At 42.7% G+C, this 16,288-nt stretch overlaps 2 protein-coding genes and 1 pseudogene across 2 annotated transcripts; all 3 read left to right on the forward strand.

The window, feature by feature from the left end:
• The first annotated feature begins 406 nt into the window (after nucleotides 1-406).
• On the forward strand, nucleotides 407-3,409 carry LOC114859851 (amine sulfotransferase-like). Its single transcript, XM_029157885.3, has 5 exons — nucleotides 407-548; nucleotides 647-856; nucleotides 1,179-1,310; nucleotides 1,502-1,596; nucleotides 1,672-3,409. Exons 1-5 carry the CDS (start codon nucleotides 407-409, stop codon nucleotides 1,885-1,887), a joined length of 795 nt encoding a protein of 264 aa, XP_029013718.1. The 3' UTR covers nucleotides 1,888-3,409.
• A 3,838-nt stretch (nucleotides 3,410-7,247) lies between these two features.
• On the forward strand, nucleotides 7,248-9,680 carry LOC114859841 (amine sulfotransferase-like). The gene is made up of 6 exons (XM_029157871.3): nucleotides 7,248-7,504; nucleotides 7,582-7,787; nucleotides 7,993-8,119; nucleotides 9,049-9,143; nucleotides 9,215-9,386; nucleotides 9,464-9,680. Exons 1-6 carry the CDS (start codon nucleotides 7,363-7,365, stop codon nucleotides 9,571-9,573), a joined length of 852 nt encoding a protein of 283 aa, XP_029013704.1. The 5' UTR covers nucleotides 7,248-7,362; the 3' UTR covers nucleotides 9,574-9,680.
• Nucleotides 9,681-12,196: 2,516 nt separating this feature from the next.
• On the forward strand, nucleotides 12,197-14,524 carry LOC114860910 (uncharacterized; annotated as a pseudogene).
• Nucleotides 14,525-16,288: the final 1,764 nt, after the last annotated feature.

Raw genomic sequence — 16,288 nt, forward strand, 5'->3', positions numbered from 1 at the left:
TATGAGTCAATCTCCCCTCACAGGTCGTTATGATGTAACACACACAAACAGATAAGATCGTCTGACAAATGTCATATGTATTATATGTTATAGAAAAATCATCTGTTCTACAAATGTTAATCATACCCATACAGGATCTTACTGTTTTTGCATGTATAAAGCGCAAATCCCACAGCATGTGGCGCTACAGACAAATGTGGTGGTTGGTGTCTGCTTTTGTACACTTACAACACGTGTGCAAATGTTAACACAGCTTAAAGTGACACCACTATTGTGTCTGTTTACTGTTGGCCGCTGTCATAAATCAGAGTCCAGAGTCCAGCTACAGTACATGCGGGAGCTGTGACTTTTTCTACGGTGCTCCTACAGTAACAAGCTCGTACGTAAACGTGGTGGGTCTCAGAACATGGAGCAAATCAATGAATATATCTGCAGGTACAAAAACTACAATTTCGCAACTGGCTTAACAACAGCAGAGTACATAGACTCACTACAGAATTTTCAAATAAGGGACAATGACATATTCCTTGTCACTTATCCAAAGTCAGGTCAGTAAAAATCTTGTTAACTCAGTGAACGCACCCTTTTTTTCTCCAAACGTGTCCCTTTTAAAAACACATTCAATGATAACATTTCCTGCTAACAGGCACAATATGGACTCAGCAGATCATCATCTCCATCTGTGAGGTGAGTGGGGGTCTGAAAGAATATCCCAACAACTTGGAGCAGATGCCGTGGCTGGAGTACACGGAGCGTCGCCCAGACTATACTTTACGTCCTTCTCCAAGACTTTTTGCCTCTCACCTCAGCACGGCTCTCATGCCTCCAGGGCTGAAGGACAAGAAGGAAAAGGTTTGTTTTTTGTAGAAGCCCAGTCTTGCCAGAAAAGATCAATTTTATTAAATGGTAAACATAAGGTGTTTGGAAATGTAAACACAACCAAAATATGACTATAGGTATAAAAGTTTGCCAATTCAAATATAAATAGGGGTAGGGACTAACATGGCTGAGCATAAAAGGTAAAAAGTCTTACTGTTATTCATGAGGTATAAAATGTTTTGATAGGTTAGTACTGTAAATCTGTGTCAATCTTAATCCCTTCATGCAAATGAAAGCTGGACTTACTTTGTGTTTGCTGAAACGAACACTAATCTGAATCTGATATATTTTAACAACAGATCATGTACTGTATGTGATGCGTAACCCTAAGGACAACGCTGTCTCTTATTACCACTTCAGCAAAACCTTTTCAGGCCTGGAGCTTCCGAAGAGCTTTGAGGCCTTTTTGGAGCAGTACCTGAGTGGCAATGGTGAGATGTTTCATCCCCACAGGTGATGGTGACTCATCCAGAGCCCATCACCCATGAATACAGCATGAATAAGACCTTCCCAGAGTGAAACTTACATTCTCTGACATTCACAAATTTGTTCTAAAACTAAGATTTTATTTGCATTACGTGTTGGTATAAATACATACGATTTACATTTTGTGTTTATACAGTTGCAGGATCTTCCTGGTTCGATCACGTCAAGGACTGGCATTCAAAGAAAGACCAGTACAACATCCTCTTCCTGACATATGAGGACATGATCTTGGTATGTTTGGGGCTTATATCTAACCACAAACCAATTTGTGTATCTGTTACATTCATGTATAGTGTTGTCTTTCAGGACCTGAAGGCAGCTGTAACCAAGATCTGCAGCTTCTTGGGGAAGAACCTCAGTGAAGAAGCCATTGAGCAAGTCGTAGAAAAATGCACCTTCAAGACAATGAAGAAAGATCCAAAAGCCAACTACAAGTTTCTGCCACAAGAAAAGATGAGTGGCGATTTCCTCTTCCTGATTGATGCATTATTTCATTCATTATTGCATTTATTATATTCTTAATTTTATATCGTGCAAGCCAGTTTCTCCTCATATTAGGGCTGGAAATGCGCACAGTGATTTTACTTGTGGAAATTTTGAAAAAATGTAGAGGAATTACATTTATACCACAGATCAGTGGACAGATATTGATTCCTATTTCATGTTATTATGTATTTATATTATGGTATTTTGTCAGGCGAGGTGAGGCCCTGCCTCCCCTGACCGCATGTCACTGCCAAGATCAGCCTCTCTCTCCCAGTGCTCTACTCCACTAAGGCATTCTGCTACTTGGACCATGTCTCTACCAGACCAAAACAGCCAAATGACAATGTTCACATTCACTAACAGCAAGGCAACACAGACCCGACTGTTATGTTGTTATATACTGTTATAACAATTACATTTAGATTTAACATTTAGATTTAACATTTAACATTTAGATTTAACATTTAAAATTTAGATTTACATTTAACATTTACATTTAACATTTAGATTTATCATTTAACATTTACATTTATATTTAACATTTACATTTAGACTTTTGCACATTTAACTAACTATGAGAAACATGTTGTGTCATTTAGTTAAATGTTAGAAAACTAGTTATAGGTGCTCCTTTTACATTCGGCACCCCATAGTAACGTGCCTGACTGAGACTGCCTGATCCTTATATGTATTTCTGCCGCGCTTACCTGTTGACAACCTTGCCTGTTTTGGACCTGACTCTGCCTGCTCCCTTTTGTACTGTCGCTGAGCCTCCTCGTGTATGACTCTGCCTGAATTAACCACGATTGTATCAATAAATCCTGTCTCCATTCAACCTGCAACCTTGTCTGACGCTGTGCATGTGGGTCCGCCACCACCGAACGTTGCTGACAGTTTTATTTAATCCATCCTAAATATGTGTGATGTCACTCTGCTGGTTGATGGGTTGAGTTTTAGCGTTTGGGGGGGTGCAACCAGCTGCTGGACCAAGTAAATCAGTTTAACAAACAAACAATAAATAAATTGGGATGTACCATAGGCTGGCACATTCATAACTAAACAAGTGCTGTACTGTGGTTTACTTTTGAAATTACAGTAATATTAATACCAATAATAGTGTTAAGGTGTGTGCATACACTTATGCAAACATATACATTTATCATATACATACACATATACAGTACATGGTTATACATAATCTCATTGTTCATGTTATGAACATGTCTGATAGCCTAGAAGACAATTTAATGCCCAAGTATTTAATGTTCCCCAAATGGAGTGTGGTAGAAGATATGTTATTCACCTTAAAGTTAACTGGTGGCACTATAGATTTTGTCCAGTTAATAGAGTATTCTAAAAGTCCTGAGAATTCATCAATGAGGCTGATTGTTCTTGTCATGTCTTAATAAACAATTTATTCTGTATGACCTATGATTGTACATATGGGTCTATTCCGTTAGTTTTGTGGGAAATTTTGTGTTGTCATGAAGTGCTGTGCCTCTGGCTGATGGTTGTTCCTGGGGTGTCAACAAGCACATCAATAAAGATTTAAACCATCTCAGTCCTGTTGCTTTAATTCCGATTCTATGTTCTAGTCTCTATAATAGAATGTTATGATCAATTGTATCAAATGCAGCACTAAGATCTTACAGGACAAGGACAGAAACTAGACCATTGTCCGAAAATAAGCGAAGATCATTAGTGACTCTAACCAGAGCTGTTTCTGTGCTTTCTGTGCTGTTTTTTCAATGAAACTGAAACTGAAAATCTTCGTACAGGCTATTCCCACTCAGATGGTTAAATAATTGTTTAGCCACAATTCTTTAAAGAATCTTAGAAATAAAGGGTAAATTTGAAATGGGCCTATACAGTACAGTAGTTGGCTAGTTCTCCAGGGTCCGGAGTAGGTTTTTTTCAATCAAGGTTTGACCACAGCCACCTTAAAAGCCTGTGGTACATAGCCTAAATGTAAAGATTGGTTGATTTGATTTATTATGGACTAGCTGATTAAAGGTAGAACTTCTTTGAGTTTTCTGGTTTGGATTTGATCTAAAGGACAAGTGGACAACTTGGAAGAGTTGATTATTGAGGTTAACTCCATATGGGTTATGGGGAAGAAGCTGTAAAATGGTGATAATTTTATTAGTAAAGTATTTCATGAAGTCATTGCTGCTGAGATTTAAGGGGATAGTAGGCTCAACACACCTATGACTCTTGGTCAGCCTGCCTACATTGCAACAGCGTTGCAGATAAACATCCGCTATAGTAACATTTCTTCCCAACTACTGTAAGCTCAATTATGCTAAATTCAAAAGTTAATAAGAAATGGTCAGATAACAGAGGGTTCTGGGGAAGAACTATTAAATTATCAATTTCAACCCCATATGTCATGACAAGATCGAGGGTATCGTTAAAACGATGAGTGGGTTTATTTACCTGCTGAGTAAAACCAGTAGTGTCTTTTAAGGAGTTCAAAGCAGTGCTGAGACAGTTGTTGTCAACATCTATATGAATGTTAAAGTCTCCCACTACAATGACTTTATCTGTGCTAAGAACTAAGTCAGATAAAAATTCAGAGAATTCAGTTAGGAACTCTCTGAAGGAACAATAGCAGTGCTATTAACAATAACAATAACAATCGCCTGTGGTATTCCAAGTACCTTGGAATACCACAGGCGAATGGCAACCTTGAACAGGCAACAAGGAATGCGGCAACACCCAAATACCTCCAATGAGTAAGGCAAGTCCTAAGGAGCCAGCTCAATGGCAAGAACAAATCCCGGGCAATAAACAGCTACACCCTGCCAGTGATCAGATACCCTGCGGGAATAATAAGGTGGCCAAAGGAAGAGATACAGACCACAGATGTTAAGACACGAAAGCTCCTCACCATACATGGAGGGTTCTACCCCAAATCCAGCACCCTGAGACTGTACGCTAGCCGCAAGGAAGGAGGCAGAGGACTAGTGAGCGTGAGGGCCACTATCCAGGATGAAACATCCAAGATCCATAAGTACATCAAGGATAAGGCTCCGACAGCTGACGTGCTGAGTGAATGTCTCAGGCAGTGAAGAACAGAGGATGAGATGCTGGAAGAGGGACCATCATGGTAGGACAAGCCCTTAAACGGGATGTACCACCGGAACATAACTGAAGTGGCTGATCTCAACAAATCCTACCAATGGCTTGAAAGGGCTGGGCTGAAGGACAGCACAGAGGCACTCATCCTGGCCGCACAGGAGCAGGCCCTGAGCACCAGAGCCATAGAAGCCCTGATCTACCACACCAGACAGGACCCAAGGTGTAGACTGTGCAAAGAGGCCCCTGAGACAATCCAGCACATAACTGCAGGGTGTAAGATGCTGGCAGGCAAAGCATACATGGAACGCCATAACCAAGTGGCTGGCATAAAAAACAGGAACCTCTGCACAGAGTATGGACCGGAAACCTCAAGGTCAAAGTGGGAAACACCTCCCAAGGTGGTAGAGAACGCCAAGATCCTGTGGGACTTCCAGATACAGACAGACAGAATGGTAATGGCGAACCCACCAGACATTGTGGTGGTGGACAAAGAACAGAGGAAAGCCGTAGTGGTGGATGTGTCAATACCAAGCGATGGCAACATCAGGAAAAAGGAGAATGAGAAACCAGAGAAATACCAAGGGCTCAAAGAAGAACTGGAGAAGGCTTGGAAGGTGAAGGCCACAGTGGTGCCTGTGGTGATTGGAGCACTGGGGCAGTAACCCCCAAATTGGAGGAGTGGCTCAGTCCAGAAAAGTGCAGTCCTAGGAACAGCAAGGATACTGCGCAGAACCCTCAAGCTCCCTGGCCTCTGGTAGAGGACCCAAGCTTGGAAAGTGGAAGAGACCACCCGCGTAGGGTGAGAAGGAAGTATATATTATTATTACATTATTATATATATATATATAATATACCCTCCCAATGACCTCATACTCACTCTCTGGCTCGGCCCTGGCCACGCTCGTCTCAACTCCTGGTGGCCCGGCCCCGGCCACGTTCGTCTCAGCGCCTGGTGGTCCGGCTTCAGCTGCGTCCATCCCGGTCCCCCGTCTGGTCCCGTCTCCCCGATGGCCCTCGTCTCTGGTTCTGGCTCCAGCGTCACGTCCATCCCGGACTCGTCGCCCAGTCTTGTGGCCTCGCCCTCGGCACCTCGTGCCACTTGCGTGGCACTGCCTCCTTTGGCGTCATCCACCTCGACCCCTCAGCCTCCAGGATCGTCGCCCGCCTGGAGGACATCAGCGTTTGGGGGGGTTCCCGTGGACGCTGGCTCAGCTCGTGGGCACTGAGTGTGCCGCCCTGCCTCAGCGGTGGTTGAGCTGGATCTCGCCACGTCTCCAACCTCTATAAAAAGGAGCAGCGAGACGTCTCTGTTTATACGTGTATCCTGGACTTACTTTGTGGACATTCAGATTGGTTTTCCTTGGTTATTGGACTCGGGGTCGTTTTGTTTTGTATTGTCTAGTGGGGTTCCCCTGTCTGTCGTGTTTGGGCGTGAGTCTTGCTTTGAGGAGGGTTCTCATTGTGCCCTCCTCTTGTCCGCCCTCCGCCCACCCTGCTCGGGTGGTCATGTTTTCTTTTGGTCGTCTGGAATCCACCCTTGGGGGGGTACTATCACAGTTCGGTCTGGTTCTTGTCATGTCCCGGTTTTTATTTTGAAAGGACTTTGTTTCACCGCATGTTTTGCTCCAGCTTCCTGTGTTATTTTGAAGGACTTCCTGTTTTGTTCACGTCATAGCTGTTTTCCTGTCACCACCAGTTCTCATTAGACACACCTCACAACAATCAGTAATTCGCGTCTGTGTATATAGTCTCCACCTCACACACTCTCTAGTTGCCAGATTGTTTGCGTGAATTCACCATCATCCAGCATTTTGTTCTTGTCTGGACCTGTGTTTCTGATTTTGTTTTGCCTGCCGTTACCGAGCCTTGCCTGATCCTTGTCTGCATCGTCTGCTGAACCTGTCTGTTAAATACCCTGCCTGTTTTCTGACTACGATTCTGCCTCGTCCTGAACAGTACTGTTATCCATGCCAACACGTTTAACGAACCCTGTCTGTCCACGGAACTGACCCTGCCTGAACCCTTGGATTAAACATTTCTGCTTACCCGTGAATGACCCTGCCTGACTCTGACTCTGCATTTCTGGAACATACCGTTTTTGTAACATCCAAAGCTTATTTGTGCCATGCATGTGGGTCCGCCATCTATGACGTTCTGAAAGGTATGAGCCTAGTCTGTCCTCGCACGTGATTTACCAAATGCTACACCCATTAAAATAGTCTCGCTCTACTGTACACGAATTTTCCTGGCCAATAGCAGCTCTTCTCCTTCTTTACAAGGTATCGGCTCTTAGAGCCGATGCGTTCATGCACGTTAATCACAGTCCAGACTCCAGACGCTGCACCAGACAGCTTGAAACCTTTGCTCAAGTGGCTATGTGACTAACTATGCAAACGTTTCTATTATTTCTAGATTTGATTTAGAACTAACATGGAGAAGATCAGCGATTACCTCAGCAAGTATAAAAACCACACCTTTGTCACTGCTTTAACAACTGCAGAGTACATTGATTCACTGCAGAGCTTTGAAATACGAGACAGCGACATTTTCCTCGTGACTTACCCAAAGTCAGGTCAGTGAATATGAATTTCATCGTCTGAATTTCCAGTTTACAGTCCTGTACAAACTTTTAACTTTTGCTCCCAACAGGCACAATATGGACTCAGCAGATCATCATCTCCATCTGTGAGTTAGGTGGGGGTCTGAATAAATATCTCAACAACTCCCATCAGATGCCGTGGCTGGAGTACAAGGAGAGCCACGACGACTACTTTCTGCGTTCGTCTCCGAGGCTCTTTTCCTCCCATCTCAAGCCCGATCTCATGCCTCCAGGACTAAAGGACAAGAAGGCGAAGGTCTGTGTGGAAATACATTTTGTTATAAAATGTTCAAGACATGGTTCTTGCCCTCAGTCTCTTCAATATATTGCTAGAATTAATTGATTGGACCCATGTTATCGTGTAGGTCTGAGGATAAATGTTGTTTTCATTATTAGTGCAACATGAGAAGAACATCACTCATTTCTTTGTTCAAGCAGTGATTGTTGTTGCTTTGTCTTAGATCATCTACGTGATGCGTAATCCTAAGGACATCCTGGTCTCCTACTACCACTTCAGCACAACCTTTGCTGACCTGGAGACTCCAAAGAGCTTTGACTGGTGTTTTGAACAGTACATGAAAGGCAACGGTGAGATCCACTGGTTGAATGTTACATCAAGACCATAAAATAGTCCAGATACATTTTGGATATTAAAATATTGTTAGGAGCCTTGTGTTGTTTTTAGCAGGCTGATGTGAGTTGTGTGTTTACTTTAGAGCAGAGGTTCCTAACCTTTTTGACCTCAGGGCCCAAATTCTCCAGAACAAAGTGGCCCGGGGCCTATTAAAATATAAACACTTTTATTTCAGCTGAACCAAATCATAGTTTTTAACAAGTGTAATAAGCTAAAACTAGTGGCGGGAAGCTATATTGCGGTCCTGCGGCCCATTCGGCCCACAATCGCAGAACTGACTTTTTTTTGCGGCCCACTAGCTGCTGCTTGGCCCGAAGGATGGGCCGCGGCCCCGTGGTTAAGAATGACTGCTTTAGAGGACATCAAGAACAGACTGTTCTGTTAACACTGTCCAAGGTGAAACTGGTGATTGAAAATTTACAGTTTAACTGTTTATGTAGTGACCTTTACAGAAAGTTCTCTTCATTTTGTCCTACTACCACTTCAAGTTGGAAGTTGGAAATTATACACAAACATCCAACCAAGCGCTATACCATAATTTTAGAGCTGGAAGACAGAGAAAGCAATATTTTCATGAGCAAAGAAGCAGAGAGCTCGTCTCCAGGACAGAGTGTTCTTTTTAAACCTGGGTTCAACAGGGGTTGTTTTTTTATCATTCTGGCACCAGCCCAGTGTTGTTTTTAGGAGGCTGATGTAAAAATGTGTGTTTACTTTACTTTGTACAGAGTGTTCCCTTCATTTTGTCCAAAGTCAATTGTGCGCCACGTCCTTGTGACAATGATGATGATGTGTACCACTGGGCAGCTTTCAGAAAACCATATGATCAAGTGATATAAATACAGTACATGTGAAGAAATAAGAAATACAATTTCTAATTATGCAGTTCTAGCATCGTCCTGGTTTGACCACATCAGAGAATGGCATCTAGTGAAGGACCAGTACAACATCCTCTTCCTCACCTATGAAGACATGCTTCTGGTACAGTAACATGAGATTTGTGTGGGTTTTCATCTAAGTCACCTTTTGTTAGTTCACTGTTTGTCTTTCAGGACCTGAAGGCAGCTGTAACCAAGATCTGCAGCTTCTTAGGGAAGAACCTCAGTGAAGAAGCCATTGGACAAGTGGTCGAAAAATGCACCTTCAGGACGATGAAGAAAGATCCAAAAGCCAACTACGAGTTTTTACCAAAAGAATGGTTTAGTGGAAGCTTCATGCGTAAAGGTAGCATGATAAAAACAGCCACATGTGCTGAATTATACAACCAGACATCAGATTCAGCTTTTGTTTTGCTGTTACAGGTCAGATCGGTGACTGGAAGAACATGTTCTCTGCTGCTCAGAGTGAGAGAGTCGATAAAATGCTGCAGGAGAAACTTGGTGACTTGTCACTGAAGCTCATCTGGGAATAAACATCAGCCACAGCAACTTTAGGACTTTTAATGTGTTTTCTGCTAATATCTGGTGAAAATCACAAGAATGCACAAATAATTAAATGCTTTCTGAAGAAATTGTATTACTTCTGAATGAGGAGTTAATTTTTACACGTAAGAAGAAAACTAGAAAGAAATGGTTAGAGTGAAGTTAAAGAAACTGTCAGCATCCTCCGTCTACTTAATCTGGTTTTCACACTCCGCCACACAGCTGCAAACCTTTGCTCCAGACAATATCATATGCAAACGTTTCAATTATTTGTAGCTGTGATGTACAACTTATCGTATCCTTACCTTCTAACAGGCACAATATGGACTCATCATTTCAATCTGAGTGTTAGGACTCTGGCATCCATGCCTCCAGGGGGGGCTCCGCCTCTCGTTTTGTGTATAATGTGATTTCCTGTTGGTAATCAGTTCATTGTTGTCACCTGGTTGTACTTGTATTTATAGCCTTAGTTCACACGTTGATTTGTTGTTTCGTTAAAGTTGCTACGTGGGTGTATGCCAGTTGTGCCAGTCTCATGTTTGGCCTTCCTGTCTTAAGTCAAGGTTTGTCTAGTCTGTGTGTTGTGTTTTTTGTTATGTGTTCTTAGTTTTGGGTAGTGATGGGTAGATGAGGCGTCAGGATGCGTTTCGACACATTGCAAAACTGTTTTGATACTGTGCCGATACTGTGTCACTGAATACTAACACCTGCTGGACTTTAAAGGTCCATGCACACGCTTTTTTCATGCTACACAATGCTAAAGAATTGGACCTTGATGTCTCAGTAAGGTGTCTGTAACTTTTCATGCCAAAAAGTGCTGTAGATCGCCCACACGGCCAATCTGAAAATGTGTGGTTTAAGCTCTCGTTCACAACGCTCTATTTTCGGAGTGCGTTGCAAGCGAAGTTGCTCGCCACACCCCTTTGAGGAAGCGCATAGCCGTGATCCACCGCGGGAATCAAAAGTCACAGTCACTGAATCCATTGCAACAGCGACACTGGCTGACTCGTCCTCGTAGTGGAGTTCAACCATACTGTACGTTTGATCCAAAATCTGACTCTGAAGTCGAATGGGAGGAAGTTCAAGTGGTTACACTTCGACTGGCAATTTCACATTTAATTGAATTTATATAATACGCAACTTGATTAGCTGCTAAGGCTAATACTAATGGTTGCCAATAAGTAGCCTGAATTAATACAACAGTATATTCATATCAACATGACTACAGCTTGTTGGGAGCATGGCTCGATAAACTAATATAAACTAATTTTTACTCATTTTTGTTTATATCTTGCTCGTGCTGCTGCTGCTGTGTGAGAATAATTTTTCCATAATGGAGTCTTCAGCTACAGCTTATATTTTGCCGTATTTGGCTGTAATTAAGTGCCAATGTGGGAACGGTGAATGCCTACAGAGACATGGTGTGACAGCAACTGTTGCTGTCCAGATATTGCATGTGTTTATTACTTTTATTAATTAATTAATTTAAAATTTCGATAAATCTTACCTCAAGGCACCTGAACCAGTTGCCAAACCTATTGTCATGTATGGTTGATGATCCAGGACTGGAGCCAGTATAATTGAATGTGTATTCATTACAGAACCCATTTAATATACAGTATATCAGACAATTACACATGCATGGAATACATAGCAGATTAATGAAATGTAGCGCTTTAGGCTAGCGCTAGCCACTAACGCTGCGCTAGCATCGCGCTAGCGACTAACATGACGCTTGCAGCTACAATGTGAGCTGAGTGAATGACCTCAGTACCATATATCACACGATTCGAACAGGACGAATACTGGAGAGTCTTGGATTTATCTAAATTGCGTGGCAGCACCTTGCAAGTTGATGTTGGCATCAACTGTTCTAGCAATTAGCATTTTGTACACAGGAGGGAAGCTAAATTATAAACAAAGAAACTTTTGGAGTACATACATCCAATAAGTATCAAGCATGTACTTACATATGGGGAAGCAGCAAGTGGATCATGTTTTGTAGGAACGGCGTGCTTCTTCAATCTGAGTGACTTCTTTTTCTTTTGTCTTTTAAATGGTGGGTGGCAACCAACTGAAATGTGCATTAGCGCCACCTACTATGCTAGCGCGCACAGAGAGTGAATGAAACAAAATGTTTCAAGTACATTTAGGGGTCCAGGTTTGTCTGGGCTGGGCCGAAGCTGGTTCTGTGATTGGTCAAGCAAATGCAGACGTATCTAGTCCGCTAAATTTGAAACGATGCCTCTTGAACCGAATTGGATAAACTCTCAAAAATGTGAAATAAGTAGGGGGCGTACTTCTAGCACACCAGGAGTGTCTCTACGTGGCTCAGGGAGTCAAATAACGTACCAGAATGTCCAAAAAGTGAATTTTGCATGTGCAGGCACCTTTAACAAGCAAATCAGCTGACTGCAGAGCTAAGAGAAAGTAACTTACACTCATGGGTGTGGAAAACAAAACTTACAGGAAAACAGTGGCAGACATGTTAGAGTTCAGCACCGAGCGATGTATAATTCTTCAAACTTATTGGAGTGCAAATTCCTGATCTCTGGACAGACCGGTGATCAGTAGAGAGAGCTTCTGTCAGGCTTCGGCAGGTGTCGGATCCACATGCACAGTGTAGACGATAGGTATGGTTAACAGACAGCGTTTATTGTTCAAGTTTAGTCAGGCGATCCAGGTCATACACGTGAAACCTCCGGTCCAGAGAACAAAGGACAGGCCTTTAAGCAATATATGAAGAGAAAGGTGACCCAAGTGACAGCAGATAGCCTCTGTGCAGAGCTGTAGAAGGAGCGGACGGACGTGTTGAAGGACACCCTGCAGGGCCTAGAGAAGCTCCACTGCTTCCTGGATGCAGTGGAGAAGCTGGCGGTCAGATCTCTGCACGTGTTCACAGAGAACCAGGTGTTACACCTGCCCAGAGAGAAAAGCCTAGATGTCCAGCTCGTCATCGTAGCTGCTCGGCTCATCTGCCCTCTGCTCCTGGAGTTCAAACGAGACGCAGAAGCCTTCTTCCTCCCCAGACTTCAGAATGGGGAGGTCCTGTCGTATCAGCTGGACAAATACATACGAACGACTCAGATAATCTGTGACAGGTTTACTAAATGGTAAACTGAGCTCTACTGAACTGTCTTCACTGAATAAATCTCATCTGTCGTTGACAGTGGGTGTAACTTTGTGTTTTACAGCTCAAGCAGTAAGTTTTCCCTGAACCTATCTGAGAACACAGTCATAGACCTGGATGTGGATCTGTCTGAGGATGACACTCAAAGGATGCTTGATCACATTAATCAGCTTGATGAAATCAGGTAATGTACTGGGTCGTAACATTTTACTTTTCCTTCCAATCATAAACCTCTAAGAAACAATTAACCTCTCATTTTGCATGCATTGGTCAATACGTGTTATTAGTTTAAAGGGGATCAGGAAGTCAAAAGAAATCTTTGAATTCGCTGTATTTTAATTGTGTTGTCAATGCAAAAGATGAATAATTCTATTTTTGTTGACTAACGATGGCAAATAAGCACAAGAAAGGGTTGAGGTCAATTATGTTATTTATTTCAATAATGTTGCTTTCAAGAATTGAAACTAAAGCAACACGGGTTGAAGCAAATATCTTATGAAATCTCTGGTGTCATCTTTATTTTTACTTCCTGTTACCAGGATGAACCAGGCCTTCCGGATGGTGTTCTTGTTTCAGGATGAACCATGTTCTGGCTTCATCAAAGAGTTCAGTGAGCGACAGCCGAGGATGCTGCAGTTTCTCACAGAGCTGGAGGAGACAGCTGTCCAGCTGGACAGGATGTATAAAGGTGCAAAGATCTCCAGCGTGGCAGGCAGCTCAGTGGGGGCAGTCGGAGGAGTGCTTTCTATCATCGGTTTGGCCCTAATTCCTGTAACGGCTGGATTGGTTTGAGCGCTGACAATGACCGGACTCGGACTGGGAATCACTAGTAGAGTCAACAGCTTAGTTACCACTGCCACCGAGTGTGGAGTTAATTATACACAACAGAAAAAAGCAAGTGAAGTCTTTCAGAGCTTCATGGAGGACGTACAGACTCTCCAGGATTGTTTAGAGGAGACAGTGAAAAGGGACACAGATGAGATACATGTGGCTCTTGGAACAGGCAAATCGCTCATGAAACTAGGTGTTGTTGGAAAAGCTATTGATACTTTAATTGATGCTGGTAAAGCTGTGGCCCAGGAAGGTAAAGCTCTACGTAACGTCCCCAGAGTGCCCTCAGACATCCCAGACATCGGTCAGGCAGCACTCAAAGGGCCTCTTGCTCTCTCGAAGTCAGCAAGGGCTGGACTCTTTGTGGCCAATGCTCTTTTTCTTGGCATGGACATCTTCTTTATCTGTAAAGACAGCATCAGTCTGGCCAAAGGCACAGAGGGTGAAATGTTGCGTTTCATCAGAGCCAGAGGGCAGATTTGGAGCACAGAGATGGACTCATGGCAGAAGATCCATGACCTGCTGAGCGAAGGCCTCCTGAAATCAGAGAAAAACAAAGGTTTACTGGAGACACCATTTTATTCAGAGATGGGAGAGAAAGACATCAGAGCAGAGACAGAAGAGGGAACTGACAAAGAAAGTTCTGTCTATTGCAATAACACTCAGAATTTGCTGTCTGTGCTGTCTTCACCTAACTTTAACGTCATAAAAGAAAAACACATACAGAAGTTCTCAATAATTGTTCTAACACTGAATTTAACAAATTTAATCACTTTAAAATTATCCCTCATTACTTTTTAGTCTCATTCAGTTTGAACATTCTTACCAAAGTGTTTTGAAATTCTACTGTAAATATGATTGGTTCGTTTTATTAAATGTTTCAATGCTGAATAAATGCATAATAAAATTGAAATAATTACAAACCTAAGTACAGATGAAATAAATAAAGCTAAAATTTTAAGGGTTGAAAACGATGTGTAAGTCGTCATGTACAGTAAGAGTCCTAATGAAAGGCGTTATATTTAAAAAAGTCCAATGTTACCGACAGAAATTTTGATTGCAGTGTAGTAAATATGATGTTATAATAAACTGGAAAAGTCTAAAGTATTAATAAAATCTCAAACCCTAGCCACTAAAATTATAATTGCATGTTACAGGCCTCACAGATTCGCTAGCTCTTTCTTGGGTTGGCTGACTGACGGTAAGCGTATCGCGTCACTTCCGGTTACTGAGGTTTGCTGCCGCTGTGTGTGTACAGCGTTACTCTCCGCTCTTTTCTAAATATTATCGTTTTGTATCTGATAGCGACTGCTAAAAGTTGCAAAACAAGCTTGTAACACTCAAGCATCTTTTCCTTTCATTAAACGTCCTGCTAATTTACAGTGGCAGCGGTTCAAAGTGACTAGGGTTTTTACTGCAGTACCGACGCGTCGCCACAGCGCAGCGAGTGCGTCGCTGACTAAAGATTTTTAATCCTGCAGCCGGCTGGTAAAAATCAGGACGCTAGTCTCGTTTTAACCACCAGGTGGCGCAGCGTTGATTAGAAGCCTCCAAAGCACTACAGCGTAACTGAGGTCCGACTGTTCATTTCTACCTGTAACACACATATATTACACCAGACCTATTTTACTTTTAAGTTTTTACTATTAAGTATCTGTTGTGTGCTAAAACATGGGGAGTGTGAAGGGCAACAACTTGTTGATGGCTTAGTTATTTTCTGTTCACTGCAAAGTTATAATTGTTCTGTGTGGTTTAAAACAGGCAGCTCAGCTAGCGGCCGAAAATAAAAAAATAAAAGAAGGCATCATCGATCTGCAGGCCCGCGGCATGAGGGACAACCTGGTGTTCTCGGGGATTCCAGAACAGGCAGAGGAAAACACTGAAACCACAATTAAAAACTTCATTAAACAACAGATGAAGATTCCAGCGGAAGTTGTCGACAAAATGGCGTTCCACCGATCGCATAGACTTGGAGGAAGACGACCGGATGGCCAGCGCCCCCGACCCATCGTTGCCAAGTTTCATGACTTTAAGCAGAAGGAACTGGTTAAGAGCCGGGGCAGACAGCTGAAGGGAACCGACTACAGCGTCAACGACCAGTTCCCCAAGGAGATCCTCGACCGCCGCCGCCGACTGTTCCCCATCCGTAAGAGGTTCATGGCAGAAGGCTGCAGGGCTGTCATCAGCGTCGACAAACTGTACTTCAACGGAGAGCTCTACCGGGACCGGGAAGCAACTCCGTGGCTGTACTAGCAGGTGGTATGTAAAAACAATGGTTTAATGTATAAGGTTTGTTAAAAAAAATAATAGATGCAATGCAACTATGTGTTATAACTTTACATCCAGTATTCAAACTCGTTCTCTCGCAGATGTTTCATATAAATGTTTATTGTCATTCTAATGTCACTCACTCACTCACTTTGCAAAGCGCTCACCATACGTAATCACTCACTTTCCTTTCACTTTAATTTTCCTTCCCTTTACTCTTTTTACTTCACCTACTTTCACTCCACACTGTCTACATCCTTCTTTTCTCTATTCTTCTTCCACATAGTCAGCCAGCTATGTAGCCCTCCAGCAGCCACACACAAACATCTACTGCACAGGGGAAACACGTGCACATACATAGATAACACACAACTCAGAATACACAGGTACTTAAGGTTAGCCACACACCTAAAGTCTGCCACACTACATACACACAAGACTAGTGATCCACAGCAGTCAGGTAAGATATGACACCA

Source organism: Betta splendens, chromosome 8 (genome assembly GCF_900634795.4).
Source record: "Betta splendens chromosome 8, fBetSpl5.4, whole genome shotgun sequence".
In the NCBI taxonomy this organism is placed as follows: domain Eukaryota; kingdom Metazoa; phylum Chordata; class Actinopteri; order Anabantiformes; family Osphronemidae; genus Betta; species Betta splendens.